Genomic DNA, 20,617 nt, shown 5'->3' with positions numbered 1-20,617 from the left:
GTGTATTTAAAAGTAATAAATTTACATTAAAATAATATTAATGCAAATAATCCTTTTTTTTTTAATATATATATATATATATATATATATATATATATATATATATATATATATAAAAAGAGAAATATGGACAAAATAAATTCATAAAAGAGTAATTTACAATTTGGCGCGTAATGTTATGACGTCGATTAGCGCCATCTAGAATATCTTAATTTGAGAAAGAATAAAATATTACGACGTTGACGGTAAATTTATAAAATATTTTCGATATTCTCACGTTTTATCTTAATACTTGTTCAATTATTGTTTTTAATAAGTTTAATGGTTTCATAAATAATATATATTTATATATATTAATTGTAAATTATTACAACGCAGATAAACAAAAAACTATATTGGCAACATTGAAATCACGTTGCTATTGTCTGAATAAAGGTGAATCCCGCGAAATCGGACTTAGGTGAAATATTATGGTGCGTTAGATTGTTCTCGATTGACTTTAATAATCTTATTTATTATTTTAAAATTAATTATTTTTTATTGCGTGCATGTTATCATAATAAGCAAAAAGCGATTTGATAAAAACCGTTAGGTATTAGAATTTAATTAAATAGGACAACAAGGAAAAGGACATGAAACAAGGTGAGAGCTGTTCTTTTTTTTTTTTTTTTTGTATGCCGTATTTCGATTCTTACATATTTTCTTCTTTTCGCTTATTTCATATTTGTTAACATGATTTGTTTTATATGAAATAATTGGTAAGACATAGATATTTAGCATAAAATTATTAGAAAAGAAACAAAAGAAATTTAAGAGAAGACAAACTTTAATAGTTAATATTTAATGTTAGGCGTATTTTTCTTCATTTTTCTTATTTTTCCACAAATGTTGCCTTTATGTTTGTAGCATTTCATTTAATGCAAATCAAGTGGAGTATTTATATATATATATATCTTATGGTTCTATATATAATGTATGTATAGTATATAAATTTACATAGCACTTTAGAGACATGAAATGAAAATAAAATTGTTTGTAATAAAAGGTTTGTTGCGTATAAAAATTCTTCGTATAAAGTGGTACATAAATTTATATTTCTCATTAACAAGAACATAGCTTCAAAGTGATAAAAAAGATTATTTAGGTAATGTATATGCAAATATAATGTATGATTTTTTAATCTTAAGTGATTTAAACTAAATCAATAAAAGTTTAAATTAAATCAATAAATTAATGCTAATGAGTAATAACAATAATAATAATAATAATAATAATAATAATAATAATAATAATAATAATAATAATAATAATAATAAAAAGAACAACAACAACAACAACAGTAATAATAATAATAATGTTCCTTTCAAAAAGATTTATAATGTTATATATGCTGGCCTTTTGAAAAATGCTTCCTGTCTATTCTTGTAATATCTAATTTTGTAAATTCTAAATATTACATTTGCATATAAAATTTCCTATTTAAATCTTAAGTATTTTCTTGCTTATGAGTATTCACAGAAAATAGCACTATGATGTATTATAACTCACAAAAATTTACAAATTATAATATAAATTGCAAGATATGTAGAATTTGTCAAAATTTTTGAAGAAAAAAGTTATAAGATAATATCATATAATTGAGACATTTTTATAACTTATCATTTAGATACGCTCTTACTATAATACAAGATAAAGATATAAGTAGCATGTAAAATATAAATTCATAAATGCAACATATATCAAAAGTTTAAACAGTTTTTCGTAAAACAATTCAGCATTTTTTAAAAACAATACATTATGAATTATAAATATGTCATTACATATTTAATATTAAACAAGCAAGCAGCATCTTTCACTCTCCTATCTCATTTGCACAACAACATTATATTCTGAATATTGTAACTATCTTATTTAAGCATATTAATACAAATATTTTTAGAAGATGCTACAAAAACAAACATAAATACAATGTTTTATATATCCACAATGCACAAGTTCTGTAGTATATTACTCTTGATATCATGTTTTACATGTAAAGCTTCTTGAATTATTTTGTAGTATATTTATGAAGTCGTGTGAAATTCATCACCATAGTCCTCTATCTGCAACGAATCAATACGTATATGTATTAAAGCTATGTAGTACCAGTTTGAATATAATTTTTTCAAAATATTAATACATATAATTAATTATAATGCAAAATATATAAATTTAGCTAACTATTAAAGTATACATACCTATATGGATCATATTTTTTTTTTTATGTTTTACTACTTGATGGCAATTTTGTTGTATCTTGTTTAGCAATATTTGTTTCTGTTGATGAACTTTGTCCTACAGAATTATCAACTGCCGGTCTTCCAGAATGATTGTTACTTTCTTCTTGTATATCATTATCAGGTTGTCCAATAATAGGTATATCCAAAGAATCTGATGACATACGTCTTCCATTACTAAATTGTTCTGCTACGTCAAGTTGAACGTCTCTGGCATCTCTAACATTATTCAATGAGTCAGAACTTAAGGATGGGAAATCTAATGTTGTTTTCATTTCTAAAGAATCTGAACTTTGACATAAGGGATGTTTTTTATCCGCATTATCTTCTAATTCCAATGAATCTGTACTTGTCTCCATGATATTTGTATCTTTGGCACGTTGGATGTCCTCTGCTTCTGTTACCACTGGTACAATAGCTTCTGAACCAGTTTTTTCAATATCTGTAATTTCTATCTGTGAAATATCTTCAGTAGTATCATCTTGTCGGTCTAATCTCTCTACGTTAGACTGAGCTATACGTATAATTTCATCAATTTCTTTTATTCTCTTCTCATAGTCGTCCGACCCAGAAGTGCTTGGATTAATCGAGCCTGCCGCACTAATTTCCGATTTACGTTGAAGACATTCCATTTTGTATCTATTTTCAGGACTTTCATGTTCCAAAAGATCTTCTTCCTCCCTAGCACGAAGTTCAATTAAGTGAGCTTCCCGACAAGCTCTTTCTAGACCTTCAAAATCTTTTAACGAAGAGAGAGAAATATCATCTCCATGACCAGATCGACCGGTCATATACCTTCTTGGAAGACTCCCATTATTAATTGAATCCTGAGAACCACATTGCAATCTTTTCGAGTTTTCTGCCGCTACGGCACTCTCCAGATGTTCGAATTCCTGTAACGAACTGAGAGAAACAGTATCATGATCCGAAGGTTTAGTGAAATATTTTTTCCCAGCTAGAACATCATAATCCGGAGTGCTACCAAAACTACCACGCATACTACCAACGCTTCCTATCGATTCTTTGTGACTTCCTAAACTTCCAAATCGACTACTACCAGCTTCGAAATCAGTAATCTCTTCTTCTTTGATGTCTTCTAAGGGACCACGGTCGTATTCGATATCGTAGACTCTTGCGTCCGTATGAAATTGCATCTCAATCCATTTTTTACCAGTTTCATATGGTTCCTCGTCTGAATAAGATTGAGAATATTGATCGTCGTTGGATGCTTGGGGTGGACTTTCTTCAGATTCAAAATCGAATAATTCATTATTCCGGGAAGTTTGGCTGCTAGACACTTGAGAATCTTCTTTATTCTCCGTTATTAAGTTCTCCAAGTCTCGATCGTATTGTTTACTACTAACTTGAGGTATTGCAGTAATACGTATACTTTTACCTTCAGAATCAAATTCTTCTGCTTCACGTCCAACTTCTTCAATTACAACAAAATCATCTATAATATCAGGCTTATCGACTAGTTCAAAAGAATCGCTACCTGGTGATTCGGATCGTTCGGATTTTGCTTTCTCTATAACTGTATCAAGAGACAGTCCGGAGGTTGAAGATGTAGACATACTCGCTTGTTGTATCATTGAATGCGCTGAAATTTGCATCACCGTTTCAGCACTTTCATCTGGTGTACCACTTATTCCAGATTTCGGTTCCAAAGAATCTGGTTCCATACTTAGCATTTCGAGCGACTCATCCGATGGTTTATCTTCAATTTCTATTCCCATTGTAGTTTTCAATGTAGTTTCTTCGGTAGGTATCTCAGTTGTTGACGTTGTTACTTGGGTCGAGATAACCTGGGTGGATACACTTTGAACGCCATCTTCCGTAACCCTAGCCGTCATTATATCTACCGATTGCACGGCACCAGGTGTTACAACAAAAGCAGACGTCGCAAAATCGACTCCCTTCGTGTCTTGTTCCAAAATGGGTTCATCTAAATCGGTATCGATAGCGGCGTTATCGTCCATTATTTGTTGAAATATCATTTCCGATGATCGCTTCATTCGACATGGTATATTGCTATCGATTTTGTCCATCGCATCGTCCATAGGTATATCACTTCCAGAGGAATCGGATTCGGCATGTTCTTCGTCAAACGCACGTTCCAAATCTTCGTGTTCTTCGCCCTTGTCAGCATCCGGTTCAGATGCTACCAATGTTTCTGATAACTCGCTGGTACTATCGATACTACCAAGATGGCCTGAACTAAACGAACTTAAAGATTTCATAGATTCGCGAGAACTTAATGTACTCACGGCAGTTTGGTATTCTTGAGAAGTTGGCCTTGAGGTGGCGGAGTGTTCAACGGACATCATCGCAGTCTCATACTCGGAAGTTGTTCCCGATGGTGGCATCGTAGCAGACTGGAGGGCTTCAACATCAGAAGAACTTGGTCTACTTCCACTGCCAATTTCGTAGTCGCAAGATTGATAGTTGCTACTCTCGCCCGAACTGGAACCAGGATCGACCTCACTTTCGGAAGTAACTTTTTTCGATGCCCGTGCAGGTTTATGTCGTCTCCTTGGCACTGGTTGAGGTGGATGCAAGGAGGAGGAACTCTCGTCTTTGTACTCTACGTCTGAGCATGATCTGCTGGCTGGTACGGGACTAGGACGTGTATCATCGTCTTCTTTACTCTCTTCATGGACGGCAGATAGAGTTTCCGTTTCAGACTTGTCTAGCTCCATCTCAATATCCATACATACCTTCTCTTTGTCCATTTCATCACCGGATGCTTCGAGCTCGATTTCTTCCGATCCACTTTCCGTAGCTGGAATTTCTTTTTCATCTCTTTTCGATTCATCAGGCTTTTCCTCGCTCGCTATCAATGACTCAGTCTTCGACGTAACTTCAATATCTACGGCGATCTGTTCCAAAGATGGGGGTCTGTATAAAAAGGGTAAATCATTGGGTATAGATTCTGGTTGTAATTTGAATTGAAATTCAGAAGGTGAGTCTTTGATTTGTATTACAGTCTCACTGTTCTCACTTAGTTCTTCTATCAAGTCCTGTCTCGCCGCCTCTAAGGACTCCTTCACCTCCGCTATTTCTTTCTTAACTACTTGATCTAGAACTGTAATTGCATATCGCGCACTTAAATCAACGCCTGGAAGATCGTCTTTCTTTATTTTAAAGGCACATGTATCGGAAGAAGTTACCGTGCTGACTTTTGCTGCTTTATCACGTTTTTCGAAACCTTTCTCAACATGTCTTTTATAGTCATCGGTAGAAACTTTTATTTTCGTTAGGCTCGGTTCCATCCATTCTTTCGCGAGATCGTCCACGTGAACAGCCTTATTAGGATCATCCTCCAATGCTCCTCCAGCAGCAATATCTTGTGTTTGGATGTCTTCCAAAAGCTTTACATCTTCCTTCAATGGTTCTGCTATCTCCTCCAAGCTAAGTCCAATTTTCTCTATTGTAATATCCTTTACTATAACTTCCTCGTGTTTCTCTGTTAATGGCTCTCCATCGATCTCTTCGTCTTTTCCAATCTGCGACGTAACTTCTTCTTTAGCTTCTAATTTTTCTTCAGAGACGGACGTAATTTCTTTAGCAATGTCAATACTTTCTTTGTCGGTAGAAATTTCATGTTGGTCGGTAGTTGTTTCGATTTTACTCGAATCCACTAATTTCATTTCACTTAATTTTATTTTTGCTTCTTCTAAGGATAAAGGTCGTCGTATGCTGATAGTAGTTAAATCTTCGGTAGGCGTTTTAGCTTCATATTCACGTTTTAAGGTATCCACTAATTCTTGACAGCTAACTTCTAATTTATTTTCTATTAATTCACTTTCTATGTCTTGATCACTGACAGGAATGACGGTAAACTTTTTTGTTTTAATTATTGTAGTCACCGTTGTATCTCCTGTTGTTATAGTTTCCTTGATAGATTCTATAACACTTGGATCTTCCGAAGATTTTGTAGCGGATTCTTGTTCCAAATCAGCCGATTCACTTTGGGAAGATAATCTTTGCTTCCTTATAGTTGTCTCATATTCCTCTAATTCTTGATTGAAGACCTGCGAAGGTTGTAATGTCTCAGATATTTCAATTTTTTCATCACCGATCATCCAATTGACTGGTTTTATTTCAAGATCGTGTCTTATTTTTAATCTTGGTGAAACAAGAGGTGGACTTTCGATTTCAAAACTGTCAGCTCTTTTTACGCTGACTTCGTATTTTTCCGTTGTCGTTGTAGGGACCTGTTCATGTACCAAGGAGTAATCAACGTTAATGTCTTCCGATACTGTACTAGGACTAAAAGTCATATCACGTTCTTGAGCAATCCTTTCCAAAGAATCTACGGCTGCACTTTCGTGCAAAGATGAAATAGTTTTTCCTGTATCTTCAGAGATTTTATATTCGTCCATTTCTAGAGATGGCACATCGACAGAATCTTGTCTCGATTGACTATCAATACCTGGTTCAACGATCTCCAATACTCTTGCTCCAGAAACGTCATAGATTATTCTGTCCTTTGGTAAGCTGATATCGTATTGAGGCTCGTACGATTCTCTTTGTAACGATTCAGCTTGTGCGCTAGATCTATCAGAATGTAATTTTTCTGATTGTGGACTTGAAGTTGGCTTGGTAATGTCTTCAAGTTCATTCGTATCAACGTCCATCGTTTCTTCTAACTCTATTTGATCAGATATACTACTTGGACTCATTGTAATGTCTCTTTCAGGTAATCTTGCCTGTGACGAAGATAAAAGTAAGCTTTCGTCTCTATCGTGAAGTGAGGACTCTTCGTCCTTTGTTATATCCTCGCTTATACTCATGCTATCTCTGGTAGATCTTTTCTCTTCTTCGTGTATAGATGATCTTCGTTTTACCGATTCTGCGGTAGAGTCAGTGTCCTTTGTAGAGTCTACCAATTGTTTCTCCATTGTTTTCTTCATAATACTTTCGAATTTTTTCGTTAAATCGTCAGCTAACTTTTCATGATCAGTTTCCACGCTTTCTTTAACAAGTTGCTGTAGATAATTACTGTCAATAATCTCAGCTCTCGGATCTTCCGTTATGGATGATCTTTTAGTTATTTCACTTTCGATCGATTCTATAAGACACTCTACTATTTGCCTAGCTTCTATTTCTTTTGCAGCACGTCGTTGTCTCTCCTCCAAAGTTTCATGAGTCAGAACTTTTTCTTCTGGCTTTTCATCCTTTTTAACGGATGCCAATTTCTCGTCTACTTTGCTGGTAGGTATAAAGTGTCTTGCATCGAAACGTTCAACAGTTTCTTTATGTGACTCTCCTTTAGTTACCATTTCTACTTTTCCCAAGTCTTCGAATATTTTAGATGTTATTGGAGGTTCTCCCGTGTCTTCAACTTTCTTTTTTTCATCTTCTTTACTTATTTTAATAGCTATTTCGATATCACTTTCCTTCAGTCTATTGACTCCAGATTCCTCAGTCATTATACCTTCCTTGTCTTCAAGTTTTTTAGATAATTGTTCCTTCTTGGCTTCGACTCTACTTTTTGAAGCACTTGCATCGATCGTTTCCTGTCCATCTTGTAAATTTATCGACATCTTTTGAACAGCTGTCTCGTCTATTTTTTTACTTTTACTTTCCTCTTTCTCTACTGTTTCAGTCGACGATTCCTTTTTCATTTTGGATTCTGATAATTTTTTAGATTCGATTTGTTCTTTTTCTTCGTGCACAATATATTTGTCCGTGCCTTTAGAAATTTCGGAAGATACAACTTCTTTCTTTTCTAACTTACTGGAAGCTTTATGATCGACTTTAGATAGTTTTATCGTATCTTTCTCGCTCATGTCCTCGGGTAATTTAAATGTTTTATGTGGATCAGTAAAAGTTTTAGAAAATGTTTGGGTTTCACTCTTGGAAGTTGTTTCCTGACTGGAGGATTTCTTCTCGGTCACCGTGCAAGTTTCCGTTTCCGTTTTAACGTGATATCCCTTTTTAATATCTTTCTCAGACGATTTAGTTGCAGAAGTATCTATGATACGTTTAGGAATACGAGATTCAAATTCTTTTTTCTTATCAACAGGTGACGTGATGCTAAACTCTTCCTGTGGAATACTCGATTTATCGATTTCTGATTTTTCTAACAAACGTTTCGACTCTATTGAAATTTTGCTCCTCGATGATTCCTTGTGATTTCTATCTTTTTCAACTTTAGCCATTGAAATTGGTATACGTGATTCAAATTCTTTTTTCATTAACTTACTATCACTTTCGATCGTGGACTTTTGAGGGCTAATCTTTTCCTCCTCTGATTTTTCTTTTCCTAAATCTTCAATCTTTTCTTTTTGTACTTCCGGAATAAATTCAGTAACTTGATCTTTTTTACTTATCTCGATCTTAGTATCCTCCTTCAATTTTTCCTCCAAATCGCCAATAGTATAATGTTCTTCGTATAGCACTTTTGGTTCTAAACTAGTTTCAGGAACATTGATTATTTCTGTGGTTACAGGCACATCTTCGTCTCCTTCAATTTGAACGATCTTAGTCACTTTTTCTTGCACTAAGCTTCCATCTTCTTGAACCTTCCATATTATAGTCGTTTCTTCCTTTATAACGCGTCTCCCAGTTGATATATCCTTGCCCAAACCTTTTTCTTGCATTGAAATATCTTCTTTATGTTCCGCCTGTTTTGAATGTATCTGCATAAATTCACTTTCTTTACTTGCAATTTCCATAGTGTGCTTTGGAGATTCTCCACGTTCGATTAAATATTCTTTTTGAAGTTCCAATTCGTGCTTTTCGACGATTCTATCTATATGCTCTGGTAATTCTTTATGATGTATTTCCCTAGCTTCCTCGATCGACCTTTCCAATTGTTCTGGTAAAATTTGTACCAACGCAGCTTTTTCAATGTGCTTTTCCAATTCCTCATATGCTTCTTTTTCAAGTTCCACTTCTTCTTTCCTCTTTGATTTTCTTACTTCTTCCTTCACCTCTTCCTCTTGCTTCTTTTTCAGTTCAGTCTCTTTCCTCTTTGCTTCCTCTTCCTCTTGTTTCTTTTTCAATTCAGCTTCTTTTCTCTTTGCTTCTTCCTCCTCCTGTTTCTTTTTCAGTTCTGCCTCTTTCTTCTTTGCTTCCTCTTCTTCTTGTTTCTTTTTCAATTCTGCTTCTTTCCTTCTTGCTTCTTCCTCTTCTTGTTTCTTTTTCAATTCTGCTTCTTTCCTTTTTGCTTCCTCCTCCTCCTGTTTCTTTTTCAATTCAGCCTCTTTCCTTTTAATTTCTTCCTCTTCCTTTTTCCTTCTTATTTCTTCTTCTTCTTGTTTTTTTTTCTTTGCTTCTTCTTCTTCTTTTTTCCTCTTTGCTCCCTCTTCCTCCTGTTTCTTCATTAATTCGGCCTCTTTCCTTTTAATTTCTTCCTCTTCCTTTTTCCTTCTTGTTTCTTCTTCTTCTTGTTTTTTTTTGTTTGCTTCTTCTTCTTCTTTTTTCCTCTTTGCTGCTTCTTCCTCTTGTTTCTTCTTTAGTTCGGCCTCTTTCCTCTTAATTTCTTCCTCTTCCTTTTTCCTTCTTTCTTCTTCCTCTTCTTGTTTTTTTTTCTTTGCTTCTTCTTCTTCTTTGCTCCTTTTTGCTTCTTCTTCTTGTTTCTTCTTCAATTCGACCTCTTTCTTCTTTGCTTCTTCTTCCTTTTTCTTCTTTAATTCAGCCTCTTTCTTCTTTGCTTCTTCTTCTTCCTTTTTCTTCTTTAATTCAGCCTCTTTCTTCTTTGCTTCTTCTTCTTCCTTCTTTTTCTTTGCTTCTTCTTCTTCCTTCTTTTTCTTTGCTTCTTCTTCTTCCTTCTTTTTCTTTGCTTCTTCTTCCTTCTTTTTCTTTGCTTCTTCTTCTTCCTTCTTTTTCTTTGCTTCTTCTTCTTCCTTCTTTTTCTTTGTTTTTTCTTCTTCCTCCTTCCTCTTTGCTTCCTCTTCTTCTTGTTTCTTTTTTAATTCAGCTTCTTTCCTTTTTGCTTCCTCCTCCTCTTGTTTCTTTTTCAATTCAACCTCTTTTCTCTTTGCTTCTTCTTCTTCTTGTTTCTTTTTTAGTTCGGCTTCTTTCCTCTTTGCTTCCTCTTCTTCTTGTTTCTTTTTTAATTCAGCTTCTTTTCTCTTTGCTTCTTCCTCCTCCTGTTTCTTTTTCAGTTCTGCCTCTTTCTTCTTTGCTTCCTCTTCTTCTTGTTTCTTTTTCAATTCTGCTTCTTTCCTTCTTGCTTCTTCCTCTTCTTGTTTCTTTTTCAATTCTGCTTCTTTCCTTTTTGCTTCCTCCTCCTCCTGTTTCTTTTTCAATTCAGCCTCTTTCCTTTTTGCTTTCTCCTCCTCCTGTTTTTTTTTCAATTCTGCCTCTTTTTTCTTTGCTTCCTCTTCTTCTTGTTTCATTTTCAATTCTGCTTCTTTCCTTCTTGCTTCCTCTTCTTGTTTCTTTTTCAATTCAACCTCTTTTCTCTTTGCTTCTTCTTCTTCTTGTTTCTTTTTTAATTCTGCTTCTTTCCTTCTTGCTTCTTCTTCTTCTTGTTTCTTTTTCAATTCAGCCTCTTTCCTTTTTGCTTCCTCCTCCTCCTGTTTCTTTTTCAATTCAGCCTCTTTCCTTTTTGCTTCCTCCTCCTCCTGTTTCTTTTTCAATTCTGCCTCTTTTTTCTTTGCTTCCTCTTCTTCTTGTTTCTTTTTCAATTCTGCTTCTTTTCTTCTTGCTTCTTCTTCTTCTTGTTTCTTTTTTAGTTCGGCTTCTTTTCTCTTTGCTTCTTCTTCTTCTTGTTTCTTTTTTAGTTCGGCTTCTTTCCTCTTTGCTTCTTCTTCTTCTTGTTTCTTTTTTAGTTCGGCTTCTTTCCTCTTTGCTTCCTCCTCCTCTTGTTTCTTTTTCAATTCAGCCTCTTTCCTTTTTGCTTCCTCCTCCTCCTGTTTCTTTTTCAATTCTGCCTCTTTTTTCTTTGCTTCCTCTTCTTCTTGTTTCTTTTTCAATTCTGCTTCTTTTCTTCTTGCTTCTTCTTCTTCTTGTTTCTTTTTTAGTTCGGCTTCTTTTCTCTTTGCTTCTTCTTCTTCTTGTTTCTTTTTTAGTTCGGCTTCTTTCCTCTTTGCTTCTTCTTCTTCTTGTTTCTTTTTTAGTTCGGCTTCTTTCCTCTTTGCTTCCTCCTCCTCTTGTTTCTTTTTCAATTCGGCTTCTTTTCTCTTTGCTTCTTCTTCCTCTTGTTTCTTTTTTAGTTCGGCTTCTTTCCTCTTTGCTTCCTCTTCCTCTTGTTTCTTTTTCAATTCTGCCTCTTTTTTCTTTGCTTCCTCTTCTTCTTGTTTCTTTTTCAATTCTGCTTCTTTTCTCTTTGCTTCCTCCTCCTCCTCTTGTTTCTTTTTTAATTCAGCATCTTGTTTTTTCTGCAGTTCAATCTCTTTCCTCTTTATTTCTTCTTCTTCTAGTTTTTTCTTTAGTTCAGACGCCTTCTTCTTAATTCCCTTTTCTTCCTTTTTCTTCTTTAATTCAAACTCTTTCTTTTCATCTTCTTTCTTGTCCATTATATCCCTTACCTTTCGATCCAGTTCAATCATTTTTTCCATACCAACAACAAATGTCTCTCGATATTCCTCCCTATGGAACTTATCTACTCTCTCTTTATATGTAATCTCTTCATCTTTGAAGTCTTCCTTCCGTAACTTATCACTTTCGTCTTTATCCTTCTCTTCTACATGACTCGACTTTAATTCTTTCCCCTCATGTTCAATATCTCTCGTAGTTTCCACTTGGGCAACATCAATAGGCTTTTCCAGTCGTTGAATCTTAACACTTTTATCTTTTTCTGGTTTCACAGTATCTTGCTGTTGCAATTTAGCCGGTACCTTACTCAATTCCTTTTGTATTTGTTCCTCAAAATAATGTGCCTTCTCCGCAACGGAACATTCCGAAATATCAGGGATATTAACATTTTCCATAGTATCCGAGCCAACGGATGTTACCTCAGTTATCTCTTCCTCCGATACGACATTTTGCATATACTCACTGTCGCTCTCGTTGACTGTTAATTGTGAGGTCCTTGATACCTCGGATTCGGAACGTTGATAACTCTCTCTCTTCTTTGATATATCCTCCCAGAATTTTCGCTTCTCCGAATATGTTTGCTTTTCGACGCTAGGCGAAAGATCATGCTCTTGTTGGCCGGCTATTTTATTGGGATAACTAGCATCTACGGATTCTAGGGGACAAGCCGCTTTTTGTGCAAAGGATTCGTGGATAGTAGCGGCATCTAGAACAACCAAGAATGATGCTCATATTACTTTTTATTTAGCACGTTAATTATAATCAATAATTACATCGTTTCATTTTACAATTTTTTTTCTTTTTTAATCTCCCATTCTCTCTCTCTCTCTCTCTCTCTCTCTCTCTCTCTCTCACTCTCGCTCTCTCTTTCTCTTTCGTCGTCTCGTGCTGCGTGCAAAACTCTTTATGTACTTGCGCAAAAAAGCTCATAGCTTTCTAATATAATAATCAAACGTTGAATTAATTCATAAACTTTTGTTAACTATACACATAACAACTCGTTATTCTAACATGAATAATACATTCAACAATTCAATGACTAATTCAATTAGTCATCGATTTCTATTTAATTTATAATGTATATTCTTTGTATGTGTATGTGTATATATATATATGTATATATATATATATATATATATATACATATATATATATATGTATATATTTTTATAATGTATAACATTGACTTATATATGCATCTGCGAAATTTCGTTAAAGAAGTTGAAGACAGACATGCTGTTATTTTGTATTTAATATCCCATATGGTTGTCTATGATTATGTTGATGACGGCAGTTCTGCCTGCAAGTATAACAAGTACATAAAAAAATATCGCATTATTATCGGCATCAAAATGTTAAAATGAATCTTTAGCCGAACAGAAAAGAAGTATACAGACGCGAAGAAATGTAAAAATATAAATGTTTGCACTCGTTTCATTTGTACTCGAAAAAAGATATTAATTTTTTTCTTTTTTTTCTTCGAACGGATTACAATTGATCATTAGAGCACTGTTTCACGATTAGAAATAATTTGTTTGAAAGAATATTTATCTGTGAAATATTGAAATCTCTTTTTTATTTAACCCTTAAGTAGTATCGACCATATCAAGATAAATAAATTTTATTCTCCATATGTTTCGGATTATTAATCCAAATAAGATATTTGTCATTTGATTAAATAATTAATACTATAAAAACAAAGAGAAAATAGTTTGAGAATCTAAAAAAGAAAAAGAAATTTTGTTGAAAGTTCGAAGCAAAATTATTGCACGGAATAAAATATTTAGTCACGAGGACGACCAAAGCGATGTTCAAGACATATCACTCGAGGGTTAATCATTACCAAAGTTTTTTTTATAGATCAAGAAAAAAATAGATCTTCAATAGATCGAGCACGGTGCAAAAAGGAAAACGAATAACACAATAAGAAGAAATTCTTTGCGATTGAGATAAATCAAAAGATCCGATTGACGTGAATAAATAAAACAAAATGATAATGGAGGGATACAAGATTGTAATCCTTGGTAGCAAATAATCGATTTGATACATAACATTCCACGTTTCGTTAAATAAAATTCATTCGGCACATTTTAAATTCAATCTACATCTTCAACATCGGTATAACAATCACCGATGTTGACATCTTCCTGAATATCCTGAACAGCGAGCGTGTTATCCATCTTATTAACGTTCGTCATTACGATCTGAGAACCTGCTAAAACGTCAAAATCTTCGAACAGATCGCGATGACTACAAGAAGCTACTTGTAGATCATCCTCATCCGAAATTTCCATATCCTCGCTGTCCGTATTCGGCATGATCACAGTTTCAGATGAATTTCGGACTTCAGTATCTTCTATTTCTTTCGACATTCGACTACGTATCTCTACGGAAAATGGTCCATCTCCTTCCTTGGTAGTAATAGTCTCACCACCAAACTCGCACAAGATATCCAATCTGGGTGTGACGTAAATGATCGGTTCATCCTCGTCATTTGATATATCCTCGACGTCAGTTTCACCTTGATAAGTAACTCCTGTTAAGGTCAAACTCTTTCTTCCTTCTAGTTTCTGTTCGTTTTCAGGTTCACTTGTGTAAATCTCATCGACGTCCGTGAGATTTTCCGCAAAACTTCCACGTCGAGATATGTTTATTTCAGGAGTCGACGATATTGTTAAACATCGAGGATTCATATCCTCCATTATATCATAACCATCTTTAATATCTTCCATTGTCACAGAAATTATAGGTCCTCGTGACTTTGCAGGACTAGGAGTACGTGCATAAGCTTCCATAATGACCAATTCACCTTCCGAGTCCGTATCAGAGAAATGTAAGGATGTATTATTGATCATGGCATTCAATCGTCTTCTCGTAGATCTGGATTTACGTTTTTGTTTCATACCCGTTATCTCTTTTCCTCTGGATGGACTCTGACAACATTGTTTCAACTTTTGTGAATTATCTTCTAATGCACAACATTCATTATAATTTTTTTCATCGCCCTCTTTGGCTACATTCTGTTGATCGTTCTTTTGCTCTTCCCGAGATTCATTCAACGGGTTCGAACAATTTTTATTATTCACTTTGTCTTCTTCATTGCATGAATTTGTTGAACAACTTTGAGACATCTCCTTGGCACCTATCTCACAATTGATCTGTTTTAATTCGCATAAATCAGTCGTAATCTTAGAGACCGACGATTCATCGTTCTCGGTCTTATCTTTCTCATTATTAACGTCGATTGTAGGACTCGTTTCGTTCATGGTGTTCGCTTGGCCTGAATCTTCCATTGTAAAAGATTTTTCTATTCGTTGCACGTATATATATATATATGTGTGTATGCGTGTAAATATATATATATATATATATACATATATATATATATATATATATAAATATGTACGTACGTATGTATATCTATTTTATATACTTTTGTTTTCAACGTGCGTATCGTAAGTGCAAACTACTAATGAACTTAAAAAAACCTGCAACTGAAAATCATAAGGAAAGAGAAAATTAATGAAAATAAAGTCAATGGAAAATACAAGTGCACGTAAATAAGAGAATGAGATTAAGGAAATAGATAAACGGATATTTGAAATGAAATCGATGAGGATCGTTAGAAAAACGTATACGGATAAAAAGAAAAATAGAACTCACATTTTCGACGATTCAAATCAGAGCTACTCAAGCATAAAGGGACAAGCAAAGTTATTAGCTACTGCTCTTTCCTCGACGAACATGGTAAAACTAAAAGAGGCTATCTCGGCACCTTCCGAGCATTTGTTGAGACTCTTACGTATAATTAAATTATAGAAGCCTCACTCAATCTTTAAGCCGTAAATGGATTGACATTTTACCTTAAACGAACATATAAATACAGAACAAATAAAACATAGAAATGTTAAAAAGAAAAGAAATCAATCGAACGTGAATCATCAAGAACGGAATAAATTATTATTGTCACATGATTTACGAGATTTATATAAAATTTAAATGTGTCGACGTCTTCCTCACGTAAACATCATTTTAAAAGTTTTCTTTTTGCACCTTGCACACTGTTTTTCATTCTCGATTCTTAACTCTATAGATTTTTAATTTTAATGCATCCTTAAGTTAATCCTTACTTTATAATTAAATTTAAAAACAATTTTCCATTGTATTATAATAAATGAGAATATCGTACCTGTTTGTTCTTTCTGGAGAGTATCGGCAATGAACTTTTCCTCTGACGGTGACGTGTCTTTTGGCTGGTCTCCCTTCTCCTTCTGTTCCATACCGTATTTTGATTTGTAAAAGTCCATTTTTTGATTTATGATATTCGAATCTTCGTATGTTGCTGTTAAGAAAAAAGAAAGTCATATTTATATTCTTGCAAAAAATATATATATATGCATACATATAAGTGCCCAATAATATTACCTGTTAGTTTCTTCTGAATTTCAATTTTGCTCGTAACCTCAGGTAAGACGATATTCAGTACACAAATTGGTTGCTGTGGTGGTTCACCCTTTGCAACTTTAGGTTCGCGCATAAATAACATTCTTGCTACGGGATCCAAAAGTGGATCTTTTACTTTAACATGAAATGATAGACGATTCTGACGGAAAGCTTTAAAAGTGAACTTTAATTGTACTCCTGACTTTGTGACTGGTATTAGATTTCCGCTGAATTCGATGTAAAGATCTTTTCCATGTAGAGCCTGGAACAAATATAATTGACAAACGTTATATATTATTATTATTGTTGTTATTATTATTATTATTATTATTATTATTATTATTATTATTATTATTATTATTATTATTATTATTATTATTATTATTTATTTGCATTAATTATAACTAGAAGGTATTTCTCAGTTTACCTCGACATCACGGCTCTTTACAATCTCCAAGAATTCTTCTTGTCTTTCCAACGTGTGCATTCCTTCCTTGCCATCAGTCATGCACAATATCCTTAACGTAGCTTCGAGAGTGTCCATTCGTTTTGAATATATTACGAAACTGCAAGAACAATTAGAAATCTTTCGTCATTGAATATTTGCAAAAGATAAATGTAAAAAAGGAAACACGTACTTTGTAATGTAAGGTATAAACAAAGATTCTTTATATAGTTCCGTCGCCATTTTTGGAACTTCGCTAATATTCCTACAATCCATCAGCCAAAACCTAGCTGAAACTGTGGTTGTGAAGGACACACGGTCATTCATGAACGTCAATGGTGTTGAACCAGTAACATCTTCCCATTGGGCTTCGCTGGTACCACCTGACATAGAAAATGAAAGCTTAATTATTTACTAATTGTCTAATTAATTACATTAAACAATCCCTTTATATGTGCGTATATATATATATATATACATATATATATATATACATATATATATATATATATATATATAAGGTTGGAAATTATGAAACGGGCGTTGAATGAAAATAAATAACTAAACAAAAACGCCCGTTTCATAGTTTCCAACCTAATATATATAAATACTATTATACTTTTGGCCCAGTAAATCATTCAAAAGAATTACTTTTGAAAGAAAAAAGAGACATGTGACCAAATAACTGTTATCACATTACTAGAGTTAGGCAAAATTTACCAAATGCATTATCAAATATTCATTAATGTTGTTTAAATAATTTATATAATATTTTGATCGAATCTGCGTATACCAGCGATACTGCAAAGCAATCGTAAAGTTGGTGTTTCGCCTCCGTATTGATTGATCATTCCTTTGTTCGCAGCTTGTGGCACGGGTATAGTCAAGGTAATCGGCTTGTGAAACTTTCTTCTTCTGGGCTCAATTGTAATGACGGGTGATACAGCAACACAGTTACCTAAAAGTTTGGCTGTAAGCTCTGCAGGGATGACGTGTGCCTACAACAAGGTATCATATGTCTTAATAAGCCAATACTCGTTTGTTTTTAATAGCTTAACTTTTTGTGGCTTCACTATCGTCGGAACTGACTTGTCTACGACTGAATTGTATTGTGTATGTGTGTACAATTTACCAAATATAAATTAATTCCCAATTTTTACGATCAGATTTCAGGAAAAATAAAAAATTCTATTTTCAGTTTTTTTTTTTTTACTTACTTGTAAGCCAACTTTGATTTTTTTCGTTAGAGCACCAGGTGGAAATACGGCTTGAACGTCGTTTGCTACACTAGACATTAAAATTCCACCTTCGGCTCCTATCACGTGTACCTCTTGCTTGATTCTAGTCACTATCGCGAAATATTGAGGAAAGTCAGTAGTTATTATACGAGTTATTCTGCCGGAATGGGCTGCGTTCATTTGGGGATCTGTGAATTAAATTTTTATTCATAATACGACGATAATTCGTCGATAATGGTGTTAAAAAAAACAATGCTTCATTTTTTTTTCTTTTTTTTTTTATATATAATTAATGCCGCTATAAATGACAGTATAATTTTAACATTATATAATATTTTAATACGCATTATAAAAAATTGGCTTGTAGAGGATTTCTAATATTTGATACGTACCATGTGGTGTATTAAGCAAGGTGTCGTCATTATCGACCGAATTATCATGCTCTTTCCACGTTTCTCCATTTTCACTCTTAAGAATAATAATTTCCCTCTCTTTGCCACGGATCGATGCAAAGTGTGGTATGTCGATCAATACTGGCCTATAAAGGATTACATTCGCGTAAAGAAAATTCTTTTTAAATAATCAATTTCTAAATATTCCATTGTGAACTTACCCTAAAAAGGTTGCTCCAACTGGACCCATCTCTATAATTCGAGTTGCTAAAGCCTCACCTTCCATTAGAGGCGGTGGATTAGCTACTTTACTAGGTTTTACTAATCTGCACGTTACCCGTAATGGCATCGTTGCTCTACGGGGTGGAACAATTATTCGTACACCACTATGCCTGCAACCCTTCATTGCACCACCTCGTGCATCCACGAGGAAACTCACTAAAAATCTGCAAATTTGAAATATCATAGCAAAATATAGAGACATTTTTTATAGAGACTTCAGATATATAGATATATAGATGTATTTGAATTTTCAAACTTTTTCTAAATTCTAGCGATGGGATATAGGCGTTTAGGTACTTACGATCGGAAGTGAAGTCTCCTAAAATCAAAATACGTTTAATTCAATCAATTATTTCTAAGGAAATCATTACATCTAAAGCTACAGTGAATTACGAAACATTAGAATTAGGTCAAATTACGATATTTTAAGCTCCGTGTTATATAATTTTCTACGTAACAAATTTATATTCAATGTTTAGATGATAATAAGAGTTTCTGCAAGAGGTGAAAAAAACTTGAAGAGATCTTTTATATTACAACTATGAAACTAATCTAGCTTATCCAATATTTTAGAGAATCTAAAGCGTGACTTCTGGCTTTATTACCCTAATATTTATTATTCGATCACCATGATTTTGGATTAAATTCAATATAGATTATTACGTACCCCAAATTCAATGTATCATTACTGTCAAAGTTTTCTGCGAGACAGTAATTATTACTTTGAGTGAATTCCTGTTTTTCTTCTTTTGTAACTAAAATGAAAAAAATCGGAAATCGATCATGTTACACGCTCTGATTAGTATTTAAACTAGTATTAGTATTTAAATTTAGTAAACTAACCTTGTCTGTGTATTGGGTCGTCCTTCGTTACATCGATTGGTAAGGAATCATCTCGTAGACTCTTCATTAAATCCGCGGTAAGATATTTGTATGGTTGCTCGCTAATCAATGCATCCGAAGCTAATAAACGCAATTAAGATTTATGAATGATAAATCAATTATAAGACTTTAACGTATAGATAATATTATTCTTACCACCCTCGTCATCGGAATCGGACATAAGACTCGTTTCTTGCAAACTCTCTGGCGCTATAACTTTGTACTTTTCTTCCCAATTTTTATTATCCGGAGCTAAATTATCATAAGGCATTCCTTTCAATACTTCCATCACTGATATATATCCTAACTTTTGAGCAATATTTAAAGCAGTCAAGCCATCCTAAGGATAAAAAGCGATAGATATCACGTAAACATAAATACCGGAAACAAGTAAAAATGTAATTGGCAGGATTAATTGTGATTAGATTAATAACTAAAATAATTAAAAAGCATCTTATGAAAGTATTTACGTACGTTTGTACGAGCTTTGTGCGATGCATTTCCTTCTAAAAGAGCACTAACAACATGAGCGTGACCCTGTTGCGCGGCCTGATGAAGGGGCGTGTAATTTTGAGCCGTTCTTACGTCGATCTCTGCATTGTGTTTTAATAGAAATCGTATCATCGAGAGATTTCCAAAATGTGCGGCAACGTGAATAGGTCGATAACCAGTCTCGGTTTGACTTTCGACATTGGCATCATTTTTTACGAGAATCGAAGCGACTCTGACGAAATCTTCTTGAGCACAGAGATGTAACGCTGTTAGACCATTCTGAAAAGGGTCGAACAGAATTATTATTATTATTATTATTATTATTATTATTATTATTATTAATTTAATCGATTATTTAACAAAAAAAAATACCTTAGCTTTGTGATTTGGATCAGCTCCATGCTCGATAAGTAAATTCGTCATATCGTAATGACCCTTTTGTGAACTCAAATGTAGAGGCGTGAATCCTGCCTTAGACTCGGCATTTGCGTTCGCTCCGCCTTCCAACAGAGTAGAAGCAATGTCCATCTGTCCCAAGTGATGTAGATTTTTCGTTAGAGATATACATTAAAATGAAAAAATGGAAAGGAATGATTGGTATTGATTACTTTAATACCTGATTTTTACGTGCAGCGATGTGTAACGGAGTATGTCCATTTTGTGATGCAAGATGGG

General features: G+C 33.9%; 2 protein-coding genes across 6 annotated transcripts in view; both read right to left on the bottom strand.

Moving 5' to 3' along the window:
- Positions 1 to 1,386: 1,386 nt before the first annotated feature.
- LOC118442508 (uncharacterized) overlaps positions 1,387 to 20,617 on the bottom strand; it is a 29,605-nt gene continuing 10,374 nt past the window's right edge. Inside the window, exons 12-28 of one of the 5 annotated variants that reach the window (XM_085663957.1) lie at positions 20,559 to 20,617; positions 20,315 to 20,470; positions 19,925 to 20,221; positions 19,607 to 19,790; positions 19,412 to 19,531; positions 19,236 to 19,323; positions 18,870 to 18,887; positions 18,508 to 18,732; positions 18,287 to 18,432; positions 17,874 to 18,082; positions 17,450 to 17,654; positions 16,850 to 17,039; positions 16,639 to 16,777; positions 16,194 to 16,473; positions 15,958 to 16,110; positions 2,238 to 12,474; positions 1,387 to 2,102 (exon numbers count right to left, since the gene is read on the bottom strand). The exon at positions 20,559 to 20,617 is cut by the window's right edge and continues 82 nt beyond it. In XM_085663957.1, coding sequence (XP_085520083.1) covers positions 2,261 to 12,474; positions 15,958 to 16,110; positions 16,194 to 16,473; positions 16,639 to 16,777; positions 16,850 to 17,039; positions 17,450 to 17,654; positions 17,874 to 18,082; positions 18,287 to 18,432; positions 18,508 to 18,732; positions 18,870 to 18,887; positions 19,236 to 19,323; positions 19,412 to 19,531; positions 19,607 to 19,790; positions 19,925 to 20,221; positions 20,315 to 20,470; positions 20,559 to 20,617 — 12,683 coding nt within the window. In that variant the 3' untranslated portion in view covers positions 1,387 to 2,102; positions 2,238 to 2,260. Of the gene's footprint in view, positions 2,103 to 2,237; positions 12,475 to 15,957; positions 16,111 to 16,193; positions 16,474 to 16,638; positions 16,778 to 16,849; positions 17,040 to 17,449; positions 17,655 to 17,873; positions 18,083 to 18,286; positions 18,433 to 18,507; positions 18,733 to 18,869; positions 18,888 to 19,235; positions 19,324 to 19,411; positions 19,532 to 19,606; positions 19,791 to 19,924; positions 20,222 to 20,314; positions 20,471 to 20,558 lie in introns of those variants that run through there. The other 4 variants (XM_085663954.1, XM_085663958.1, XM_085663959.1 and 1 more) reach the window with 4 other exon arrangements.
- On the bottom strand, positions 12,919 to 15,590 carry LOC118442487 (uncharacterized). The gene is made up of 2 exons (XM_035868163.2): positions 15,432 to 15,590; positions 12,919 to 15,262 (listed from the first exon to the last, which is right to left on the bottom strand). Exon 2 carries the CDS (start codon positions 15,059 to 15,061, stop codon positions 13,865 to 13,867), a length of 1,197 nt encoding a protein of 398 aa, XP_035724056.1. The 5' UTR covers positions 15,062 to 15,262; positions 15,432 to 15,590; the 3' UTR covers positions 12,919 to 13,864.

Source organism: Vespa mandarinia, chromosome 24 (genome assembly GCF_050613455.1).
Source record: "Vespa mandarinia isolate Hongniang chromosome 24, ASM5061345v1, whole genome shotgun sequence".
Lineage (NCBI taxonomy): Eukaryota > Metazoa > Arthropoda > Insecta > Hymenoptera > Vespidae > Vespa > Vespa mandarinia.
This window is presented reverse-complemented; position numbering and strand designations above follow the sequence as displayed.

Excerpts from the sequence above, each read along its gene's own strand:
- LOC118442487 (XM_035868163.2), bottom strand. The coding sequence starts at position 15,061 with ATGGAAGATTCAGGCCAAGCGAACACCATGAACGAAACGAGTCCTACA.